The sequence below is a fragment of the Artemia franciscana genome, unplaced genomic scaffold (genome assembly GCF_032884065.1).
Source record: "Artemia franciscana unplaced genomic scaffold, ASM3288406v1 PGA_scaffold_1180, whole genome shotgun sequence".
In the NCBI taxonomy this organism is placed as follows: Eukaryota; Metazoa; Arthropoda; class Branchiopoda; order Anostraca; family Artemiidae; genus Artemia; species Artemia franciscana.
The window spans coordinates 833649-858326 of NW_027062618.1; the positions used below are offsets into that span (position 1 = coordinate 833649).

General features: G+C 36.6%; 2 protein-coding genes across 12 annotated transcripts in view; both read left to right on the plus strand.

Annotated features, from left to right (window-relative positions):
* The window catches only part of LOC136041239 (uncharacterized), a 61826-nt gene extending 53479 nt beyond the window's left edge, over window positions 1-8347 (plus strand). For all 6 annotated transcript variants that reach the window (XM_065725834.1, XM_065725835.1, XM_065725836.1 and 3 more), the window contains exons 4-6: window positions 461-574; window positions 4632-4761; window positions 5544-8347. In XM_065725834.1, coding sequence (XP_065581906.1) covers window positions 461-574; window positions 4632-4761; window positions 5544-5651 — 352 coding nt within the window. In that variant the 3' untranslated portion in view covers window positions 5652-8347. The remainder of the gene's footprint in view (window positions 1-460; window positions 575-4631; window positions 4762-5543) is intronic.
* A 4490-nt stretch (window positions 8348-12837) lies between these two features.
* The window catches only part of LOC136041229 (protein kinase C and casein kinase substrate in neurons protein 2-like), a 119068-nt gene continuing 107227 nt past the window's right edge, over window positions 12838-24678 (plus strand). For all 6 annotated transcript variants that reach the window (XM_065725806.1, XM_065725811.1, XM_065725812.1 and 3 more), the window contains exon 1: window positions 12838-12957. The gene's annotated coding sequence lies outside the window, so the exon portion shown is untranslated. The remainder of the gene's footprint in view (window positions 12958-24678) is intronic.

The window sequence follows — 24678 nt, forward strand, 5'->3', positions numbered from 1 at the left end:
ACAACAACTAAATGTGCAAAGATCCATTTATTTTGACACAAAATATAGTTTGAAGAATTTGGTTTTCCCAGACACAGTCACGTATCATATGTTTTATTATATGCAGCTCTTTTGGCAGGTGCGTAAAAATCCAGCTGTTTTGATAAAAAAAAATCCCCTTTGAAGAATTGAATTTTACGAAATCATCTTCGACCCCCTCCAAATTTCAGTGTTGCATTGCGATCCCCTCCAAACTAACATGTGTGCATTGACTTATTCTGTTAGCTGTTCATTTCTAGGGGAAGACAGGGTGAAAATCACTTAATCTGACAAATTATTTAATATAGAATCACCACTTAATAATTGCGAGATTTTTCAGGGCTCTTCCCCCATCTGTGGGCCTGGTGCTTGTATTCGTATGACTAAATTATAGTCATAGATACTGGGGGAAATAGTTGTTAAAAATTGTATCGTTTTCCAGGCAAAGGAGTCGTAATGCAAGTTCGAATGCCTGTTCCACCCCAGATGATGCTAATTTAGTTGGAAATTTGATTACTCTTGAAGATTTAAGAACTCAATTTAGCTCCTGCTTCAGGTAATATTCTCATACTCTGTTTTGTTTTGATCGAGTGGTGACTTATTATGATAGGTTTTTACATTAGTACATACACAGAGTGTTCGCCAGTTAACTAATCAATGATTAATTAATTGCCGTGATTAATATTTGGGGGGTTGGCGAAATTTTGATGTTCTTTTAGATGCCATTTATATTCTTGCCCTTCTTATTCAACTGCTTGATTATTTTCACTGATGGTAATATCAAAAAACTAGTTAAACACTGTTTGGGTTGAGTGAAAATGTAGTGGCATCTGTATTCTGCCTATTCCTGACAATGCTAAGACAAGGCGCTGCTGCTGCCACTTAGAATATAATTTAATTTTAAAATTTCTTTCACAGCATAGATACCGAATTTGAATTTGGCGTCACAAATAACATTAGTACGTATATGTCATATGGAAAAATTTTGTTATCGCTGATGTTCACGTCAGTACAAAATACATAAATGGAATGAGTCAAAACTTAGATAAAAAATAAAAAATCGAAAAATAGAACTAATGACTAGTTTTCCTGGGCATTATACAATTCAACAAAACTCGGAACAAAGCTCTTCCGATATCTTTCATGTTTAGCAGAGACGGGAGGCAACTGGGGACTTTTTGGGATTTTATATATATATTTTTTTTTAAGAGACGATTGGTTTCCCAAATTTGGCAATGAAGTGCCAAGTGGCTGGTGGCCTTTGGCCAGAATGGCAGTTTTATGTGGCTGGGAGAGCATGTATTTAAGGTGTCAACAAAGAAGAAATAATCGGACTGCTTACCATTGGAGACAAAAGCTTGAACGGCAAAATATTTCCTTAAATAGGAACCTCTGCATTATAATTACGTAATTTGATCTAAAAAGAGCACCATCTTTTGATGTGGAATTCTAGTGAGGGGGTCATGAGAGCCCAAATAAACATTTTCCCGTCAGTAGACACTGGAGAAGTTCATGCCTAGGTACAATGGTTTACAGGATTACTCAGCTAACGGTTGTGACCATTGTCTTACATAATCAGACTTCATGAAAAGAGTACACAAATCCACTTACTCGATGTATCAAAAATACAAAGTCTACGAGTCAAAACTGAATCTGAGATCTACCTTCGTAAAAGTTTCGGCATTATATCTGAATATGCTGACATTAAAGATCAATGGTTTAAACTAAAAGTACTGACTTAGGAGTGGGCCAGACAGGCTCTTGGCCATGCCAGAAAGTAGCAAAGACTTTATGCCATCGACTCAACAGTAGAGCTAGTGGAAAAGATGCCAACTCAACTCACCAATCACAAATAATCCGTGAAGAATGCGTGCAAGCTGGTAAAACCGTCTGCTTGTAGTAATAGAAAGAAATATTGATCACAAAGGACCTGTGACCTTGAACCAGTAACAAAATTGTATACCCTAAGCAAAATGTTCATGCTACTAAGGGAAGCAGCAGAGAAGTCACTTTCTTCCATAAACTCCCTGAAAAATAAAATTGAAAACCTTATCTAGACAGAGGAAGCCCATTTCAGAGAGGTGGAAAGTGCATTGCGCTGAGTGCCTCAACCCTCCTAAAATCTCACTACCAGCTGTATGGAATGCTTCGAGGGAGCCTTACCAGCTAGACCTGTTACCACTAGTGCTCGCTGCTGCTCTTCGAGCTATTGGAAATATAAAGAACGACAAAGCCCCTAGAGAGGATGGCATCCCTTCTGAGATGCATAAATTATTGCGCACTCTCTTATGTCAGGCGAAAGACCTGCTTGTTGACGTGGGGAGAGCGATGACATTTTTGAAAGATCGATTTTACAAAAACAAGTTTTTTTAACTGAAAGTAAGGAGCGACATTAAAACTTAAAACGAACAGAAATTACTTCGTATATGAAAGGGGCTGCTCCCTCCTCAATGCCCCGCTCTTTACGCTAAAGTTTGACACTTTCTATCAACTCTACTTTTAAAACAGTAAAAATTTTAGCGTAAAGAGCGGGGCGTTGTGGAGGGACCAGCCCTCCTCAACGCCCCAGCCCTCCAGATCAAAATCAGAATTTTGATCCGGTCACTTTGTGAAAATAATTAGCGTGGGAGGGGGCCTAGGTGCCCTCCAATTTTTTTGGTCACAGAAAAAGGGCACTAGAACTTTTCATTTCTGTTAGAATGAGCCCTCTCGCAAGATTCTAGGACCACTGGGTCGATGCGATCACCCCTGGGAAAAAAACAACAAACAAATAAACACGCATCAGTGATCTGTCTTCTGCCAAAAAATACAAAATTACAATACAATACAATACAAAAAATACAATACAAAAAAAATGCGATCACCCCTGGGAAAAAAACAACAAACAAATAAACACGCATCCATGATCTGTCTTCTGCCAAAAAATACAAAATTCCACATTTTTGTAGATAGGAGCTTGAAACTTCTACAGTAAAGTTCTCTGATACGCTGAATCTGATGGTGTGATTTTCGTTAAGATTCTATTACTTTTAGGGGGGTGTTTTCCCTTATTTTCAAAATGAGGTAAATTTTTGCAGGCTCGTAACTTTTGATGGGTAAGTCTAAACTTAATGAAACTTATGTATTTAAAATCAGCATTAAAATGCGATTCTTTTGATGTAACTATTGTTATAAAAATTCCGTTTTTTAGAGTTTTGGTTACTATTGAGCCAGGTCGCTCCTTACTATAGTTCGTTACCGCGAACTGTTTGATTGTATCACTGATTGAGGATTTTTTGCATAATAGTTCTTGGTCGCTTTATAGCCTCCCAAGGTAATGCTATCAGATTCAAACAAGCAGGTTGCAGACCTGTTAGAGACTGCCAAGAATATATTTTTGCCCTCTGTCTGATGATATAGCGATGTGAAAGATACAACCAGTCAGTCACCACAGTTTCTTTAAATTTTATTGTTCCGTTTGCCCCTTGTCAGAGCATCTGTTTTGCTTGTCAGACCTGGAGATACAATGTTTTGGATTGAGACCATGTATAGTTGTAAGCTCTTGGTACAAAGCCATTCCATCTTCTTTCAAAAAGTTAGCGCTTAGGATTAAAAAAAACTAAGTATTTCGTAGGGTGGTTACCAGTAGGTATAAACCGATCACTGATGCAAATGCTCAATCAAACATGTATGAAGGTGAGAAATGTCGCTCCGAAGAAGTATTTCAATTTCATTGCATGAGATATCAGCTGATTATATTTCATCAGCTGAGTGTCAGCTGATGATATTTCATATTAAATGCTGACTTTTGAAGGTCATGAATCCGAAGCCACTCCCTTCTTGGTAATCATAAGGAAAGGATCACTGAAAATCTGTTGACACACGCTATATGGAAGAATCGCAACCATATTATGCGATGTCCTCGCCTGCAACCCTCCTCCAACTTGGTGGTCAAATCATAATTTATGGATGATATTCGAGAAATATCTCAATCCTTAGAGTACCTTCCGCCTCCACGGGCGTCGTAGAAATAAGGATTGACTGAAGATATCAGAAAAGGTTGCCACTGACGGATAGGGTGAAACAACGTTAATCAATTCGCCGTCCGTTGGTGTTGGGTAGAATAAATCTTCGTCTGGCTCAAGCCGAAAATAAAAATTAAATAAAGATACGTTGCCTCTATGGAAAAGAACGGCACAAAGCAGGCAATGGCTTTGTTCAACGTTTGAATTTTGCCCCTGAAAAGGGGAATTTTGCCCAACACTTGTGATTAAATCAGATCCCATACAACTTTGTAGGGTGAATAAACAATTACTAAACTCATAAAAATGTGCTTTATCATAATATTGTCTGCTATTTTAAGGTAAATATTTACTAGCAGTACTAAGAAAGGTAATTCAACGGCTTGGGGGTGGACATCTCCATCTGTTCCTTTTTTTTCTCTGTGTGTCTCTTTTTTTTTGAAACCTCAACCCTTGCAAAGATTAACATTTAGATACATGTAAATTTTAAATAAAGCTTACTTTTTTCTAGTTATTAATACTTCCTTCGTAATCCTTGAAATATGAACTGTAGTGTTTTCAAATGTTCCCCTAAGGATATTTTGCTTTGGCTAATGGGTGTTATTCTTTCAGCTGTGGAGTGAACTGGCAAGAAAACCAAATGTCTTTAGACTGTGGAGAATGTGGTGGTTACACCGTTGATCGTCCATGTCCTGCTTGTGAAGGGAAATGTGGCGCATCGTGGAAAAGAGATGCAACTTCAGTAAGTATTCGGTCGTCTCGCCATGCTTAAAACCAAAAGGAACATTTTGAATTAAATTTAAGGACTGCCCAACTAAATCGTAATTCGCAAGAACAGACTTGCAAGAATCATTGGTATCTTAGCTGTGGAAAATTAATTATAATAATGCTGTTTTTATTCTAAAGATAGCCAAAGATAGTCGTTTTCGGCCAACTATCTAGGGTCGAACAAAAAGCGGGTCGTCCCCAAATTGCGTGGGAGGAGGTAAGGAAAGATTTAAGGGAAATTGGAACTTCTTATCCTTTTGAAGGGTAATTCTATGACACCTAGTTTTATGTCTAGGATAGTCCTGTCTAAAAGAATTTTGAAGGGAAATTTGCCCTTGCTGCAATTTTAAAGGAATATTTTATGGCAGGAAATTTAAATCTAGAATATGTGAAAGTCATACTTCTTAAAACAATCCCTGAAGGGGAGTCGGCTCAAAAACATTTCTTGAAGTGAAATTTTACAGTAGAACTTTTAGAATAGGATTTGCAAAAATATGCCTGCCTAAAACCATTTTTAGTGAAGAATTTGCGCTTAAAACAAGTTTAGAACAGGAATTATGCGCCTGAAAGCCTTATATCTAAAATATGCAAGAAAAAATTTGACTAAACAAATCTTTGAAAAGGAAGCCACCCCTGAATTAGTTTTAATGGGAAACTATATGGCAATATTTTGTAAATATAGAGTTGTCTAAAAATCATTTCGACAGTGAATATCCCCCCACCCTTCATGAATGTAACTTTGTATTTTTTTTTCAGTCGCATTGTCTGGGCAAAGCAAGCTGGACTGGAGAATGCATGCTGGATTCAAAGGCATCCCTTTCTGACGTCTCTTCCTCAAAACCCCCAAAAATGAGTGGACTATGACCTGATATATAACCTGGCTTGTTTAGGATCTAATATTTAGGCCTAGCTAAGAGTTTGCTTCTTTTTTTTAAGTGGGGCGTGTTGAGTCAGTTGTCAGATCTGTTTTTGTCCTTTATTCATTTTTATCTTCGAAATGTTTTTAAACCCAGCCTTTTTTACCTGGTCGCTTTCAGAAAAAAACTATGAAATATATCTTTTTTAAGTGAGTATAAGCCAAAATAGGTTTTTAATTCTTTCTAAATATTAAATAGATTAGTTATATTGGTGTTACCAGATTAATTAAATAAAGTTATAGATATTAAAATGGATTTTTAAATCCCTTGACGCCGGTGTAATGCTAAACCAAAACCATCACGGACTCGGTATTCGTTTTTTTTTTTTTTTTTTTTTTGTATTTCTATTAGTTAAATATAATGTTTCCCCTCAGGGTTCCCACTTGCCTAAGCGAAAAATCATTTGATAATTTTCGGAATGTCTCTGCTGAACACTTATATTTTGTTTTGGGGGCTGTCAAATTTGTATTATTTTTATTTGAAACTAAGCAGCATATACAAAGACTAAAATATTCAGAAATTAATTAACAAGGAAGTGGAAAGAGGGGGACCGTTTAAAAATAACTCTATAATTTGTTACTAGAAACTTCTTTCTAAACTAGCGACACATTTGTGAGGTGGCACCTGTGTTTAGAAAAAATAAGTAGACAGTACTTACAGTGCATTAGTTTACTGTTGATTAGAAACCCAAGCATGCTAATTTCTAGTATTTTATAATTTTGTCGAAGGGTGCTTCGATCGTCCTAAAGATGGCCTCAATATTAGTTTAGGCTCAACCCCCCAATTACAAAGAATTTGTAGCTCACAGTTTAGATACATCCGGTGCTTTTAAAAGGAGGGCAAGGATTTTTTTCAGTTTTTTCTTTCCAATGAAGATAGAAAAAAAGGTGGAGAGGGGCATTTTCCTAATGAAAATACCCAAAAAGGGGTTTCTAATATCTAGAGGTGGGATATTTTTACACACACACACACACACACACACACATATATATATATATATATATATATATATATATATATATATATATATATATATATATATATATATATATATATATATATATATATATATATATATATATATATATATATATATATCAACTGTTATACATGAAAGAGCGATGTTATACGTTGATTTATGTTATACATAAATCGACGTATAGACGTCACAAAGACAGTATAGACGTTACTTTATTGACTGTATCGACATATAGACGGCATATTGACTGTATAGACGTTACTTTGTAGACTGTCGAAGCGTAGACGTTGTAAAGACAGTATAGACGTTACTTTATAGACTGTATCAACATATACATGTCATACTGACTGTATAGACGTTGCTCTATAGACTGTATTGAAGTATATACGTTGTAAAGGACAGTATAGACGTTACTTTATAGACTGTATCAACATATAGACGTCATGCTGACTGTATAGACGTTACTCTATAGGCTGTGTCGAAATGTGGACGTTGTAAAGACAGTATGGACGTTACTTTTCAGGCTTTATCAACATATAGACGTCAAACTGACTGTATAGACGTTACTCTATAGACTGTATAGAATTGTAGACATTGTAAAAGACAGTATAGACGTTACTTTATAGACTGTGTCAACATATAGACATCATACTGACTGTATAGACGTTACTCTATAGACTGTATCGAAGTGTAGACGTTATAAAAACAGTATAGACGTTACTCTATATACTGTATCGAAGTGTATACGTTGTAAAGATAGTATAGACGTTACTCTACAGACACTATCAGCATACAGACATCATTTAGACTTGGTAGAGGTTGCAATATTGGACAAAAAATTGTGAAAAAAATTTGTAATTGAAGCTGTGACTGTTACTGCTGGTGTAGTGTAGTTTTTGAAAGTAAGCAATTAAATGTAACCAACAATCAATTTTCTTTTTCTGTGTCCTTCGTATCTTAAATGGTTGATTTATAAAAGAGTTTACAGAATATTTGAAAAACTGACCAAATATGAATATTTTTAAGCAAACGGTTTTGGAAAATGGTACTTTTTCAAGGTAATGTTCTTTTGAACGGGTTTATCTCCAAAGATAATACATAAGTAAAGTCTAGTATCACCACCGAGCTCTTTGAGATAAAAGTATGTGCGAAATTTGTATTCAGCGCAAGTCAAATGTATTTTTAGTCCCCTCCCCCTAGTCCTAGTCTTTACTTGTTTATGTCAGACATTTTCTTTTTTACAAAAGATTTTAGATATTCTGTGTCTATTACTTTCGACATTTAAAAAGTCTAACTTCCCAAAGATGCTGGCCTCTTTGAAGTAGAGACAATTAAATTGCTTTTGTTTTCTTTTTACCATAATTGTCTGATAGATAATCTATTCTACATGCCTAAACTACTGTTTTTTTGGATCTATTAGGCAAAAAGACCCTTCCGAGCCAAATTCTGGGTTTGCCATTGTATATGGTTAGTCATTTTTTTCTTAATGAATAAAATTGCCAAGTGATCATTATTTTGTGTTAGACGATGGGTCTCATATCCCTGCTTAAGAGGAATTATAGTCATTTTTATAAATTATACAATATGGCTGCCCAGTTCGTAAATTTCTTAGTATGTCTTGCGTTAATATGTATGCTTGCAGTAATAAAATTTAGTCGAAATTACTTGTTTTTATTGAAAGCTTTTTTTTCAGCTGACCAAGTGGGAAAAATAAAGTCTTACCTGGTTGTTTTCTATTTTCTTGTTTGGTCCCTTATACGATAAAAATTTAAAGAATTTAGACGTTCTGGAAGCTTGAAGAAATATGGTTTTTCTTTTTTTACAAGATAATTGAATTTATGTATAGGATTATACGATAAAAATTTAAAGAATTTAGACGTTCTGGATGCTTGAAGAAATATGGTTTTTCTTTTTTTACAAGATAATTGAATTTATGTATAGGATTATACGATAAAAATTTAAAGAATTTAGACGTTCTGGATGCTTGAAGAAATATGGTTTTTCTTTTTTTACAAGATAATTGAATTTATGTATAGGATTAACGATGCTTTTTTGCTGCTAAGATCCTTATATTGGGCCTGAAGTGTGTTGCTACAACTGAGTTCAAATTCTGTGCAAAGGTGCAGCTAGGGTTTTGAGTTCGGAGGGGTAGGATATAAAGGATATGCCGACAAAATCGTCAAGTGTGCCGATGAATAGAGACATATAAGCTAAATTAAAAATATATAAAGGTTACCAGATTTAACTCGATTTATTACACAATACTAATGCACAAAAACAACTTATTAGAAAGGAACTAATCTTAAAGATGGGCACGCCTTTTTTTCTTCACTTTCCACCGATTAACAAGTGCCGAGGGCTCCAACTCAGCAGCTATGTTTTTTTTTGGTTAGAGGAGCATAAGTGAGTCAAGTCAATCATCGCCCATGGTTGACCTCAATCGTGTTCATCGTAATGAGGATCCGCTCACCTTCAGCTGAAGTCGAGTACGGTTTTTGCAAAAACGAAAGATCTATGTACAGGTAGAAGAGCCAGCTTACGTTCTTTGGCAATAGAGAAGAGCTGTCCCAATTTCTGTCTTTAGTCTGAGTATGCTTTATAAGTTCCTGTAAGATTTCTGTTTCCGGCTTCAGTGCTCGTGGTGGTATTTGCAGGACAGGGAAGGCTGCCGCTAACTCGTAGGTAGGCTGCTGCTACTACTACTGCTAATAACTCATTGCAGCCCCAAGCTGCGCGAGGCCAACACAGCTGTGCACACTTTCCCTTCAATTTGGACATATTTAAAGCTTCCCTCTTTACACCCTCCAAAGAAGTTTCAATTTCCTTCAAACTCTTCTTTATGATCTTTTCCCACCAAATTCGGGGACGGCCTGCTTTTCTTTTGGCCCTAGATGGTTGGCAGAAAAGGATGATCTTTGGCAATCTCTCACCCTTCATCCGCAGATCTTGTCCTAGTTATATCAACCTTTTCCTCGTTGTAGCCCTAGAAAGTGGGATAGGACCACATTTTTCGTATAACTTACTGTTTAAAATACGCTCAGTTAGACGGATACCCAAAAGAATCTGTTGGGAGCATCATCTGATGAAAGAATCTTCGGAAATCATCTTACAAATTATCCTCCTTTTGGAGCGCCCACCTCTCTGAGCCATATTTGACCATTGTCACCGTGTTAGCTTCCAATATTTTAATCTTGGTCCTCAAAATTATCTTCCTTTTCATCCAAACTTTTCCCAACTGTGACAAAAAAAAACCTGATCCTTGGATATTCTGCTTTTAACATCTTCACTGCATCTACCATCTTAACTAATAATACTAACTCAGTAAATGAAGCTATCCGCTTGATCGATCTTCTGTTACCCAACATCACTTTTTGCCTTCACCAATTCCCAGGTTAAGCGACTTAGTCTTCTTAACATTAATTTTGAAGCATATTCTTGCGCCCTGAGCTCTAAAAACCTCAAAAAATCATTTATTTTGCTAACATTTTTATCTAGAACACTCAAATCATCATGGCTCCATTCTCTCCCATAGCCTTTGCCTTTCCCATGTCTCTTAGAACAAATTCCTTCAAAATTATCCGTTTAAATTGGGTTAGAACACAGCCCTGCTTAACTTATGATTCGATACGGAACGAGATATTAACTCATTTCCTACAGCATCGTTACTTTCGTACATAGCACTAATCACTTGAATATATTTATCTGGGGTAAATGTTTACTTTCGTTCCAAGTGCTCTAAGGTGCATATTACTGAGTATAGCAAGATTCTGATGATCGCATATTGTTTCTTTGTCATTATTAGAGAAGCGCATCCATTTTTTAGGTTTTTAAAATCCACTCCAACGAGACTAAAAATGCGTAAATTGTGCTTGCTTACAGAAAACATTACCTATAGAGCGAAGCGTATTAGTCCATGAGCCCCGCGGGCAGCGGGGAGAGGTCATTATTCTATATTTATTAAACAAAGAGTGATAAAACTAAAAGAAAAAAAAAGACTCAAACGAGGTTTATTAAGTAAATATAGAGTGCAGACCTCGCCCCACTGCACACGGGGCTCAGGAACCAATACACTTCGCTCTATGGGTAATGTTACCTGTAAGCAAGCCCACTTTACGCATTTTTAGCTTGCCCATGGAGGAGGAGGGTCAATCAGAAATGGATGCGCTTCTCTAATATGCGATCATCACAATCTTGCTATATGCAGTAATACGCACTTTAGAGCACTTGGAACGAAAGTAAACATTTACCTTATCTGGTATGACATCCAAGGATAGGACCCTTGTTAAAGCTCTGCTACCGGCTGAATCAAACGCTCGCTTATAACTTATAAAACCAAGGATAAAAGAGTCGTGATGGCTCAGGCACTTCTCAATTAACAATTTACGAATGAATAGCAAATACTGACAGCCGCTGTTCAAATAGATAGCGCTCTAATATGCTATAAATTTTAATAGGAAAATGCTCCTAAATAGGAAAAGGCATCCGAAATTGAAAGATGCTTCAAAGGTAGGAAATAAATTTATTTTCCCTGGTAAAATAAATGTCAATTGTTTGTCTTTCTTCAATTATTGCTCATTTTGCTGTATCTTAGAACAAAGTTTAAATTATGCACTAGCACTAATATGCTGCAATTTTTTTTAATTTGAGCCCTTTGCTTTCACTTTTTGCACCAGAATTTGAAAAATATGCAATATGGACTTTGATACTGGCTGTGAGATTCAGTTATTGGCTATCAGAGCGACCAAAGATTCCAAATTTCTTCCTGGGATGAGTAGTCACTACAAATTTAGAAGAGAAGGTAATAAAGAAGAATTTGAGAAATAAAAATTTTTGTTTACTTTGATGGGATGCGCTGGGAAAAAAAATGAACTTCCTCTACAGCAAAATTTTGGTACCGGTGTATGGCGAAACCAATCGATACCTTTCCCAAGCGTTTTATTTGTTCACCCCATAACTTAAACACATTTAGACAAAAACCTATCTTTTTTAACATAAGATCTATCCCTCCAAGAAATTTGAACTAAACCTGATGATGATAGGCACATGTCCTGTCGAAATTATCGTTTGAAAAAATCAATCACCTGACATCCATAGCTTGGGTAAGCTTATTACCATCTATTATTATTACCTATTTTTTATTATTTGATATATAAGATTTTGTCCCCAGGAGTACCAATTCATGAAAGTGTAGGGAGGTATCTGTTTTTCAAAACCTAGGGAGTTCATTTTCTATATCGTCAATGAAAGCACAGAAAAAAGATATTTTCCAATGGAAATACCATAAGATATATTTCTCAAATCTAAGGGGGGAGGGGGTTGGAGAGATCCAGAGATATAAACGCCTAACATTTTCTCGCACAATTAGTGCCCCTCATTGCCCAGTCGAGGACCAGTTTGGCCAGATAAGCTTTGTTTTGTAAGTGTATTCTCTGCTGTATTTCAAGCAAATAAGGAATATATGCGCAGATTTTGACATCATTTTCAAGACTGTTATTTTGTAATCAAATAAAGTTATTCCGACGAAAGAATTTTTTCGTACTACAAACTCATACTGCTTTTAGCGTTGAAAGCTCAGACCAAAGCTTTCCACTGGTATCGTCATGAAATTGTAGTCACTTTTTGAAGGCTCTCAGGTTAAGTTACCTCCTCCTGTCTAAACACCTTGAAGGAAACTGTAAAATGTACAAAATTGTTTCCTACGAGTAAGTTTACCTATGCACGTTTCTAAGGGAACGTCTTGTCCGTCCCAACCATCTTCTCTTATATCCCTATTGTTAAGAAATTCATGGGCAAAAACTCTCTAGCCGCGTCTAAATTCGTTTTTTTTGGAAAACTGGTAATCTGAATAGTGTAGACCGACACTTGCCGTTCCAATTTCCATTTATGGTGCGGCACAAAAACGACGTTGACGTTGACGTTGACGTTGACGTTAACTCCCCTCTTGCTGTTCAGCCTAGAGGACGTGCGGCACAAAAACGAGCCAGAGGCTCAAAAGCAAAAACATACAAAATTATCTTTTACGTCTTTGAGATACGATACCGAATTACGTAATATATAAATTATGTTCCATTCCAATATGAATATTTAGCATCTATAAATCAATTTCTTTTTTTCACCGATATAAGTTCGTTACTATCTTAAAATTTCGTACTTTATAGAATTTTAAATTGGCAAAAATCTCAAAATATTTGAACTTAGAGCAGCTGACTTCGAGCAAAAGACGAATTAGCAGTAGCTTTTTATGGAATTTACAAGAGTATAAATACAACAAAAGGTAGGCTAGTATGGGTAACTCATTATATTGCCTGTCCATGATAGAACAGTCCAAGTAAATTTAAATTAGCCTTGAACAGGTTAGACAAAGTGGTAAATTTGCAGATGACAACACAGTTTAGCTAGAATTAATTTGAATAGGCTACATCACTTGATGCCTTTTTTATTTCTTTCACAGTTGTTATTTGCTTCTGATAAAAGTTACATTTTGAGCCCATAACAGGGTCCTAAAAGGGTAAACAGTCCATAACAGGCTACTAAAAGTTTAAAAGTGATAAAGGTATAGATTAGTGGCTATTGAGAAGAAAACATGTTAATAACACAATTCTTACTTCATAAAATACATATGTAGTTAACATGTTTTGCATAGGCTACTACTCTGCTTTTTATCCACTTTTGTTAAGGAATTTTGCACTTTTTCTAATGGTGTTCTTGCACTTTTTCTAATGGCATTAACTTTCAGTGGTGTTCTGCCAATGTTTCTCTCTTGTGTACATGCAAATTGAACCTTTTCTCCTGAAAAACAACTTTCCACTCATAAATTTCTATTAGGCATAGGCTTGTTTATTTTCTATTGTGGTAAGTTTACATTTACAATAGCAGTGAAGAAAATAAAGCTTTGTCAAAAAATTTGAATTGGCAAATTTGGTCTGTTGAAATAAATCTATGTTTTCAAAGAGTCCAGTAAAAATTTGGAATTGAATCCTGTGTTGTGTATTTTGCATCTGTTTCTACAGATTCAAAATATGGTTGTGAATTTTTGGACAAACTTGAAAACTGTGTTTAAGAAATTTGCTATGCTCAGTATGCAGCTTATAATCAGTAGAACTTGATTTGTGTATAAAGGAAAACCTTGAATTGTGGTGAATAGCAAACATCTTAATAGGCATACTGTTTGACAATTAAACTCTGACAATTTTTGTGCCAAAATATCTGGACTGCATTGAAATATTTCAATGCAATTAGGGTGTGAAATTGCCAGAACAAAGTTTTTCTGGGAAAAAGTTACTTGCAACTAGATGGTTAACAGAAGAGTTTCTGGGGCAATGTTGTTTGTCAGTTAGTTGGTTTACAGCAGAATTTCTGAGGCAACCTCTTTTTTCAAGTAGTTGGAAAAGGAAATTCTTTCTGGGGCAAAGTTTCTCATCAGCTAGTTGGTTAATGACAATTTTTCTGGGGAAAAGCTACTTGCAACTAGATGGTTAACAGAAGAGTTTCTGGGGCAATGTTGTTTGTCAGTTAGTTGGTTTACATCAGAATTTCTGAGGCAACCTCTTTTTCCAAGTAGTTGGAAAAGGAAATTCTTTCTGGGGCAAAGTTTCTCATCAGCTAGTTGGTAAATGACAATTTTTCTGGGGAAAAGCTACTTGCAACTAGATGGTTAACAGAAGAGTGTCCAGGGTAATGTTGTTTGTCAGTTAGTTGGTTTACAAAAGAGTTTCTGAGGCAACCTCTTTTTCCAACTAGTTGGAAAAGGAAATTCTTTCTGGGGCAAAGTTTCTCATCAGCTAGTTGGTAAATGACAATTTTTCTGGGGAAAAGCTACTTGCAACTAGATGGTTAACAGAAGAGTGTCCAGGGCAATGTTGTTTGTCAGTTAGTTGGTTTACAAAAGAGTTTCTGAGGCAACCTCTTTTTCCAACTAGTTGGAAAAGGAAATTCTTTCTGGGGCAAAGTTTCTCATCAGCTAGTTGGTAAATGACAATTTTTCTGGGGAAAAGCTACTTGCAACTAGATGGTTAACAGAAGAGTGTCTGGGGCAGTGTTGTTTGTCAGTTAGTTGGTTTACAAAAGAGTTTCTGAGGCAACCTCTTTTTCCAACTAGTTGGAAAAGGAAATTCTTTCTGGGGCAAAGTTTCTCATCAGCTAGTTGGTAAATGACAATTTTTCTGGGGAAAAGCTACTTGCAACTAGATGGTTAACAGAAGAGTGTCTGGGGCAATGTTGTTTGTCAGTTAGTTTGTTTACAAAAGAGTTTCTGAGGCAACCTCTTTTTCCAACTAGTTGGAAAAGGAAATTCTTTCTGGGGGAAAGTTTCTCATCAGCTAGTTGGTAAATGACAATTTTTCTGGGGAAAAGCTACTTGCAACTAGATGGTTAACAGAAGAGTGTCTGGGGCAATGTTGTTTGTCAGTTAGTTGGTTTACAAAAGAGTTTCTGAGGCAACCTCTTTTTCCAACTAGTTGGAAAAGGAAATTCTTTCTGGGGCAAAGTTTCTCATCAGCTAGTTGGTAAATGACAATTTTTCTGGGGAAAAGCTACTTGCAACTAGATGGTTAACAGAAGAGTGTCTGGGGCAATGTTGTTTGTCAGTTAGTTGGTTTACAAAAGAGTTTCTGAGGCAACCTCTTTTTCCAACTAGTTGGAAAAGGAAATTCTTTCTGGGGCAAAGTTTCTCATCAGCTAGTTGGTAAATGACAATTTTTCTGGGGAAAAGCTACTTGCAACTAGATGGTTAACAGAAGAGTGTCCAGGGCAATGTTGTTTGTCAGTTAGTTGGTTTACAAAAGAGTTTCTGAGGCAACCTCTTTTTCCAACTAGTTGGAAAAGGAAATTCTTTCTGGGGCAAAGTTTCTCATCAGCTAGTTGGTAAATGACAATTTTTCTGGGGAAAAGCTACTTGCAACTAGATGGTTAACAGAAGAGTGTCTGGGGCAATGTTGTTTGTCAGCTAGTTGGTTTACAAAAGAGTTTCTGAGGCAACCTCTTTTTTCAACTAGTTGGAAAAGGAAATTCTTTCTGGGGCAAAGTTTCTCATCAGCTAGTTGGTAAATGACAATTTTTCTGGGGAAAAGCTACTTGCAACTAGATGGTTAACAGAAGAGTGTCCAGGGCAATGTTGTTTGTCAGTTAGTTGGTTTACAAAAGAGTTTCTGAGGCAACCTCTTTTTCCAACTAGTTGGAAAAGGAAATTCTTTCTGGGGCAAAGTTTCTCATCAGCTAGTTGGTAAATGACAATTTTTCTGGGGAAAAGCTACTTGCAAGTAGATGGTTAACAGAAGAGTGTCTGGGGCAATGTTGTTTGTCAGTTAGTTGGTTTACAAAAGAGTTTCTGAGGCAACCTCTTTTTCCAACTAGTTGGAAAAGGAAATTCTTTCTGGGGCAAAGTTTCTCATCAGCTAGTTGGTAAATGACAATTTTTCTGGGGAAAAGCTTCTTGCAACTAGATGGTTAACAGAAGAGTGTCCAGGGCAATGTTGTTTGTCAGTTAGTTGGTTTACAAAAGAGTTTCTGAGGCAACCTCTTTTTCCAACTAGTTGGAAAAGGAAATTCTTTCTGGGGCAAAGTTTCTCATCAGCTAGTTGGTAAATGACAATTTTCTGGGGAAAAGCTACTTGCAACTAGATGGTTAACAGAAGAGTGTCTGGGGCAATGTTGTTTGTCAGTTAGTTGGTTTACAAAAGAGTTTCTGAGGCAACCTCTTTTTCCAACTAGTTGGAAAAGGAAATTCTTTCTGGGGCAAAGTTTCTCATCAGCTAGTTGGTTAATGATAATTTTTCTGGGGAAAAGTTACTTGCAACTAGATGGTTAACAGAAGAGTGTCCGGGGCAATGTTGTTTGTCAGTTAGTTGGTTTACAAAAGAGTTTTTGAGGCAACCTCTTTTTCCAACTAGTTGGAAAAGGAAATTCTTTCTGGGGCAAAGCTTCTCATCAGCTAGTTGGTTAATGACAATTTTTCTGGGGAAAAGCTACTTGCAACTAGATGGTTAACAGAAGAGTTTCTGGGGCAATGTTGTTTGTCAGTTAGTTGGTTTACAGCAGAATTTCTGAGGCAACCTCTTTTTCCAAGTAGTTGGAAAAAGAAATTCTTTCTGGGGCAAAGTTTCTCATCAGCTAGTTGGTTAATGACAATTTTTCTGGGGAAAAGCTACTTGCAACTAGATGGTTAACGGAAGAGTTTCTGGGGCAATGTTGTTTGTCAGTTAGTTGGTTTACAAAAGAGTTTCTGAGGCAACCTCTTTTTCCAACTAGTTGGAAAAGGAAATTCTTTCTGGGGCAAAGTTTCTCATCAGCTAGTTGGTTAATGACAATTTTTCTGGGGAAAAGCTACTTGCAACTAGATGGTTAACAGAAGAGTTTCTGGGGCAATGTTGTTTGTCAGTTAGTTGGTTTACAAAAGAGTTTCTGAGGCAACCTCTTTTTCCAACTAGTTGGAAAATGAAATTCTTTCTGGGGCAAAGTTTCTCATCAGCTAGTTGGTAAATGACAATTTTTCTGGGGAAAAGCTACTTGCAACTAGATGGTTAACAGAAGAGTGTCCAGGCAATGTTGTTTGTCAGTTAGTTGGTTTACAGCAGAATTTCTGAGGCAACCTCTTTTTCCAAGTAGTTGGAAAAGGAAATTCTTTCTGGGGCAAAGTTTCTCATCAGCTAGTTGGTAAATGACAATTTTTCTGGGGAAAAGCTACTTGCAACTAGATGGTTAACAGAAGAGTGTCCAGGGCAATGTTGTTTGTCAGTTAGTTGGTTTACAGCAGAATTTCTGAGGCAACCTCTTTTTCCAAGTAGTTGGAAAAGGAAATTCTTTCTGGGGCAAAGTTTCTCATCAGCTAGTTGGTAAATGACAATTTTTCTGGGAAAAGCTACTTGCAACTAGATGGTTAACAGAAGAGTGTCAGGGGCAATGTTGTTTGTCAGTTAGTTGGTTTACAAAAGAGTTTCTGAGGCAACCTCTTTTTCCAACTAGTTGGAAAAGGAAATTCTTTCTGGGGCAAAGTTTCTCATCAGCTAGTTGGTTAATGATAATTTTTCTGGGGAAAAAATACTTGCAACTAGATGGTTAACAGAAGAGTTTCTGGGGCAATGTTGTTTGCCAACTAGATGGAATTGAAATCAAATATTCATGGGCATCCAATAGTGGCTAATTGTAGAAAAAGGTAAGACAGATAGTCCAATTGAGTGAGAGGCAATTCTGGCATTAAAACCCCTTATTAGGATTGCATAAAAATGATGTTAGTTCATTAGGGTAAAAGGTGAATGGTGGCTAGATGTTTGACTTTTCTTCAACAGAAAAAAAACAGCAAAGGTGAATCTGACCCTAGTGCCACCAAGCATAAACTTACCAAATAGAAAATAAACTACACCCAATAGAAATTTATGAGTGGAAAGTTGTTTTTCTGGAGAAAAGGTTGTGTCTAAAGAGGTTTCACAGCAAAGTTGATTAATTTAGTGTTTCTGGGGCAATGTTGTTTGTCAATTGGTTGGTTTACAGAAGAGTTTCTGAGGCAACCTCTTTTTCCAGCTAGTTGGAAAATGAAATTCTTTTTGTGGCAAAGTATCTCATCAGCTTGTTGGTTAATTATTATTTTTCTGGGGAAAAGCTACTTGCCAACTAGATGGTTAACAGAAGAGTTTCTGGGGCAATGTTGTTTGTCAACTAGATGGTTAACAAAATTGTTTCTGGGGCAACCACTTTTTTCAGCTAGTTGGAAAAGGAAATGTTTTGTTGGGCAAAGTTTTTCATCAGCTAGTTGGTTAATAAAAATTTTTCTAGGGAAAAGTTACTCACCAACAAGATGTTTATAGAAGTGTTTCTGGGGCAATGTTTGTTTCTAGTTAGTTGGAAAGAAAGTGTTGCTGCAGAGAAATTACTTGTCAACTAGTTGGAAAAGGAATAGTTTTCTGGGGCAAATTTTCTTGTCAACTAGTTGGCAAATTTGATTATTGCTATAGTGATTGACCAAATTATACAATTAGATGGCAAAAATATTTGTATTTATAAGGAGATTGGATAGTACCTTTTCATATAAGCCTATATGCTATTTTTTTTTCCATTTTGTCAAAGGGTGGTGTCCCAAAATTTATGTAAATTTGCTTTCATAATAACATTTTACTACTAGGACTAGGCTAATGAAAATAATAATTACCATTCCTGAATCAGCTACAAATGGCAATTTTTTCTCACTAGCCAGTTTTTTTCAGAAATACATTTTTTAACTTTTGGTTATTATGAGCTGTTTTGCCCTTTAAGATTTCAAAGTAGGCTATAATTTTTCCCAGAGAAAATTATTGAATTATGAAAAAGGGTATGTGTTCTAATGCAAAATGGTTGTGTTAGAAGGATAAAGTCTTTAGAGCCTGAATTGTGCCTTGGGAGGTTTTTTCAATTTTTATTTCTATCCTTCCTCATTCCCAAGGCTTGAAAATTGCTTAAAATCAGACCCAATACAACTTGCTCCAGCTTTGACTGAATCTGGCCAAATAACAAATGTAAAGTAGAGGCAACCTCACTAGCTCCCTTTTGTGACTGCCCAGTTGTGCCACAAAAATTATACAATTTCTCCTCATCTCTTGAAACATTCACTGTCAAATTATACATGTAGAGCTGATGATTATAGAAGACTAATTCCACATTAACATCCGCTGTCAGGAGGCATTGTTGCATGTCAAATGTCTTGGGCTCCAAATTTCCTTCTGATTCCAGTGCTTTTTGGCTTTGGTCTCTCTTTTTGGAAACTGGACTTAGACCCTTTTGGCATAATGCTATTTCACAAATTTTGACTTACACCCTTTTTAACAAATTTTCAGCTCAGTCAGAATTAAAGATTAGCCCATTTTGAATAGACAAATTGATAGATCTCTTTGAGTTTCCTTTGAACTATATCATTAACTCATTTTTGGAAAAAAGTGTTATGGATTTAGGCATAATGGTGTAAAATCTTAGAAAATAATACACATCTCTTTGCTTTGGGTTGATTCCACTTTTCTTTGACTCTTGATTTAGAAAAAACAAAACTGATGACTGAGTATAAACTTAAGCCATATTAATTTTTTTTTTCAGCTTAGACTAGGCTATAGCTGATTCTCCCAAATTCTTTAAAACCTTATAATCAATATTTGGAAGAAGTATGAGCTTTTTGCTGTCTTGGGAACTAGTTGAGTTTGGTAATTGAAACTTTCAGGGGTGAATGATGGGCCAAAAGCATACTGTGGAAGGTCTTTTCAAGTTGCTTTTCTAGGGCTTAGAAGGTTCTACACAGGTTTGATCAGATCCCTAAATTCAAGAAATAGATTTACAGATCTATAAAACCTTGTAAACTTGTATTAAGCAAAGGCACAAAGATCAAAATGCTTTTAATCTGACTTACTTGAGCAGGTCATCTGAAAGGGTTTCACTTTTATACCATAAATATTATTAAGGTCATAGAGGGTCAATGCCCTCTTGAGGGTCAGAGCCCTCTGTAGTTACATTCCTGAGAGTTTCATTCACAAAAATCAGCTACTTTCCAAGATAGTAAAAAGCCTCTAAGCTACAATCTTACCAAAACTTTCATTGGACCATTTACATGCTATAGATCTGAGCAATTTGTGGAAGTTTCATTTTTCATTTTCACCTCTGTGTAATCATAGCAAAAAGCCCCAGCATCACTTTAGCAGTTGACAACTAATAATTGTATTTCTATATTAAATGCCTAAAATAATGAAATTTAACTTTGTTAAGCATAGTTAACCATGGGGTGTATTTGGAAAGAGCATTGGGTAGGGAATCAAATGGTATATTACCTTTTTTTCCTTTTAATTTCTGCCTTATAATACAACTTTACTATAAATGTGTTGATCTGTACAAGTAATGCAGCCTTGGTAGATTTATCTTGTAACAAAGAAATTGAATAGCAAACAGGAAAAAAAGAAAGAAATATATCACTTGATTCTCCACTCAATGTTCTTTCCAATTAAAACAATTACTACCATGACAACTCTATTCTGGGAGACCCTGCCCCTGTCTCCTTGCTTTCCCCTGTAGATGAAAGTTGGCAAAATCAGCAACTTCAGGCATTTCTCATGCTACAGGTATTGAAGTTGTTTTGAGATGTTAGTAGCTCTTCTTCAGATTCTCTCCAGTGCGTGTTTGTACATGGGAGGATCTTTCCATTGAAGAATCTTTTGTTGCAGAAGGGAATTTTCCATAGAGGGGGAGCTGGCTTGTTGGCAACTTTAGGTGTTCCTCATGCTACAGATGTTGAAGTTGTTTGAGATGTTAGTAGCTCTTCTTCAGATTCTCTCCAGTGCGTGTTTGTACATGGGAGGATCTTTCCATTGAGGAATTTTTTGTTGCAGAAGGGAATTTTCCACAGAGGGGGAGCTGGCTTGTTGGCAACTTTAGGTGTTCCTCATGCTACAGATGTTGAAGTTGTTTGAGATGTTAGTAGCTCTTCTTCAGATTCTCTCCAGTGCGTGTTTGTACATGGGAGGATCTTTCCATTGATGAATTTTTTGTTGCAGAAGGGAATTTTCCACAGAGGGGGAGCTGGCTTGTTGGCAACTTTAGGTGTTCCTCATGCTACAGATGTTGAAGTTGTTTGAGATGTTAGTAGCTCTTCTTCAGATTCTCTCCAGTGCGTGTTTGTACATGGGAGGATTTTTCCATTGAAGAATTTTTTGTTGCAGAAGGGAATTTTCCACAGAGGGGAGCTTGCTTGTAGGCAACTTTAGGTGTTCCTCATGCTACAGGTGTTGAAGTTGTTTGAGATGTTAGTAGCTCTTCTTCAGATTCTCTCCAGTGCGTGATTGGTACATGGGAGGATCTTTCAATTGAGGAATTTTTTGTTGCGGAAGGTAATTTTCCACAGAGGGGGAGCTGGCTTTCCTAGCTTTACCTAAAAAAACGATAGCTCTCTCTTATCCTGTTTTTCTTCTTCTTCTTTTTTAAATAAATTTGTAAACTTGATCAATTATTGGTACCTTTGTCACATTCCCCCCCCCCAAGATTTTGCTCGTTGGTAGCCTTGTCAGATTGTCAAAGTAATAGAGCTTGGGTAGATTTATCATGACAACTCTATTCTGGGAGACCTGGCCCTGTTCTCATGCTTTCCCCTGTAGATCAAAGTTGGCAACTTTAGGTGTTCCTCAACCTACAGGTGTTGAGGTTGTTTGAAAGCTTAGTAGCTCTTCTTCAGATTCTCTCCAGTGCGTGTTTGTCCATTTATAGTAGCGGTGGTTAAATATTAACCCAAATTCTTATAAAGACTTCTTATTTATCTCATAGGCAATCTATTAAAACTAGAACAATCTCAGCTTAAGAAATGTACTTAAAATATAAAAGCCAACAGTGAACTAAATTGTAATTGATCACTTTAGTACAACTGGTACTATGGGTCAATGTTAAAAAAAGCTGCTTACATGATACCATTATCTAATATTGTTTTAAGTATTTATAATAAGTTATTCTTCCTCTTATAATATTAGGGGTAATATAGTGTTGCTGTTGTTCTGTTAGCTATAATCCAATCTGAATAAGTTGTAGATTCGAAAGCTAAATTTTAATTTTGGTTCATGAATAAATGCATGAAATTTGTTTGGAAACCCTTTTCTTGACCTCTTGTGTAAGCTTTAATGTACATACACACAAAGGTAGATCCAGGGCTGGGGAAAGGGAGGGGGCGTATTGCAACATTTTTGATTGTCTTTTTTGGTCTTGCTGCTTACCAAGGGAAGGGAAATGGGGCCAACCATAACCTGGATCTACCCCTGCCTATGCACATAGGAAAGGGGTAAGTGACACCATTGAAATATGTGTATGGGCATACTGTGCAATAGTACATGTAAAATATGCACAGTAAAATACTTTGCGTAGTACATTTTATATTGAAACCCAAATAGGCACATCTTGGGTCTATCACAATACCAGAACTATTTGTACTGAATTTAAAATCCACTTTGCAAATATAAGGTCATATAACCTTTAATTACAGCACCAAGACATATGATTAAAAAAAAACATATCTGCAGACAAGGAGGGAGGGATAACTCTTGTAAGATAAGTTTGAAGGCTCCTTCTCAGGAGCCTTCCCATATTATGGGAAACCCAGCCCATATTATCAAGCTGGTCTATATGAACCAGTACTTGAAGGAAAGCTTTGAAAAAACACAAGCATTTTGACTGGCCAAATTTGTATCTGACACACTTTTGATTCTTCAGAGATGTAACCATACTATTACAGTAACTAGAAATACATGCAGGGTAGTTCCATTCTAACTTAACTAACTCAACTATGACTAGTTGCCTCACATGCTCTTTTTTCCCGAGGTCCCCTCCCCTCCTTCCCACAGCTCTGGATCAAGATTTTGAGGTACATATTTCAGCAAGAATGAAAAGTTAAAGATATATTTCTTTGGAAGGGACATGATCCGTCAGGGCTATATCCAGATTATTTGTTCAGGGGCAGGGTTTACAAAAAAAACTTTAAAAACGCGTCAAGAATTTATTTATATGCATTTTTGTTATATTTTTATAAGATGGGTAAACATTTTAAGGGGGATTCAAATCTCCTACAACCCCCCTCCCCTGAACTCAGCCTTGCAAGCCATGCAGCTCCATAAGCCAAGGCTCCAGATCTGCATTAATACAGTAGTATTGGTTAAGTAAAGAGTGTATTGTCTGCCATTTATTAATTATTTGTTATGTTCAGCACTTCTTATAGAAGGGATATTTCTTGATATTCGGGAGTATGGTCAGAGTTTGAAACTTGTAATGTCTATTTTGTGTTCCAAAAGTGATTGGAGGTTAACCAGCCTCAGTTCCATGCCTTTTAATGATTCTGTTTGACCCATGACTCCCAATGGGGTTTTAATCAAAATTTGAGATGGCCATTTCGCTTACAATGACTGAAAAGTAAAAAAAAAAAATCCTTGGGAGGAAATCAAACCATGCAGTTCCATAGCCAACCTCAGATCTGAATCTTTGCAGTAGTATTGACTAAGTAAAGAGTGGCGTGTCTGCCATTTGTTATTTGATCTGCTTGTCACTTTGTGGAAAGTTTATTTGCGAAATTTTTATGGTACTTGGTATTAACCAAGTGACATATAGCAATCGCCAATTCTGTCGGTCTGTCTGCCTGTCGGTCTAGCGGTCCCGGTTTTGCTACTTTAGGCACTTCCAGGTAAGCTAGGAGAATGAAATTTGGCAAGCGTATCAGGGACCGGACCAGATAAAGTTAGAAATAGTCTTTTTCCCGATTTGACCATCTGGGGGGGGGGGGGGGTGGGGGGGCCCGTTAATTCACAAAAAATAGAAAAAATGAAGTATTTTTAACTTATGAGCGGGTGGTTGGATCTTAATGGAATTTGATGTTTGGAATGATATTGTGTCTCAGAGCTCTTATTTTAAATCCCGACCGGATCTGATGACTTTGGGGGGAGTTGGAGGGGGGAAACCTAAAGCCCCGGTTTTGCTACTTTAGGCACTTCCAGGTAAGCTAGGACAATGAAATTTGGCAAGCGTATCCGGGACCGAACCAGATTAAATTAGAAATAGTCATTTTCCCGATTTGACCATCTGGGGGGGGGAAGTGGGGGGCCGGTTAATTCAGAAAAATGAAGTATTTTTAACTAATGAGCGGGTGATCGGATCTTAATGAAATTTGATGTTTGGAATGATATTGTGTCTCAGAGCTCTTATTTTAAATCCCGACCGGATCTGATGACATTGGGGGGAGTTGGAGGGGGGGAACCTAAAATCTTGGAAAACACTTAGAGTGGAGGGATCAGGATGAAACTTGATGGGAATAATAAGCGCAAGTCCCAGATACATGATTGACATAATCGGAACTGATTCGCTCTCTTTGGGGTAGTTGGGGTGGGGAGTAATTCTTAAAAATTAGAAAAAATGAGGTATTTTCAAATTACGAATGGGTGATCGGATCCCAATGAAATTTGATGTTTAGAAGGATATCGTGTCTTAGAGCTCTTATTTTAAATCCCGACCGGATCTGGTGACGTGGGTG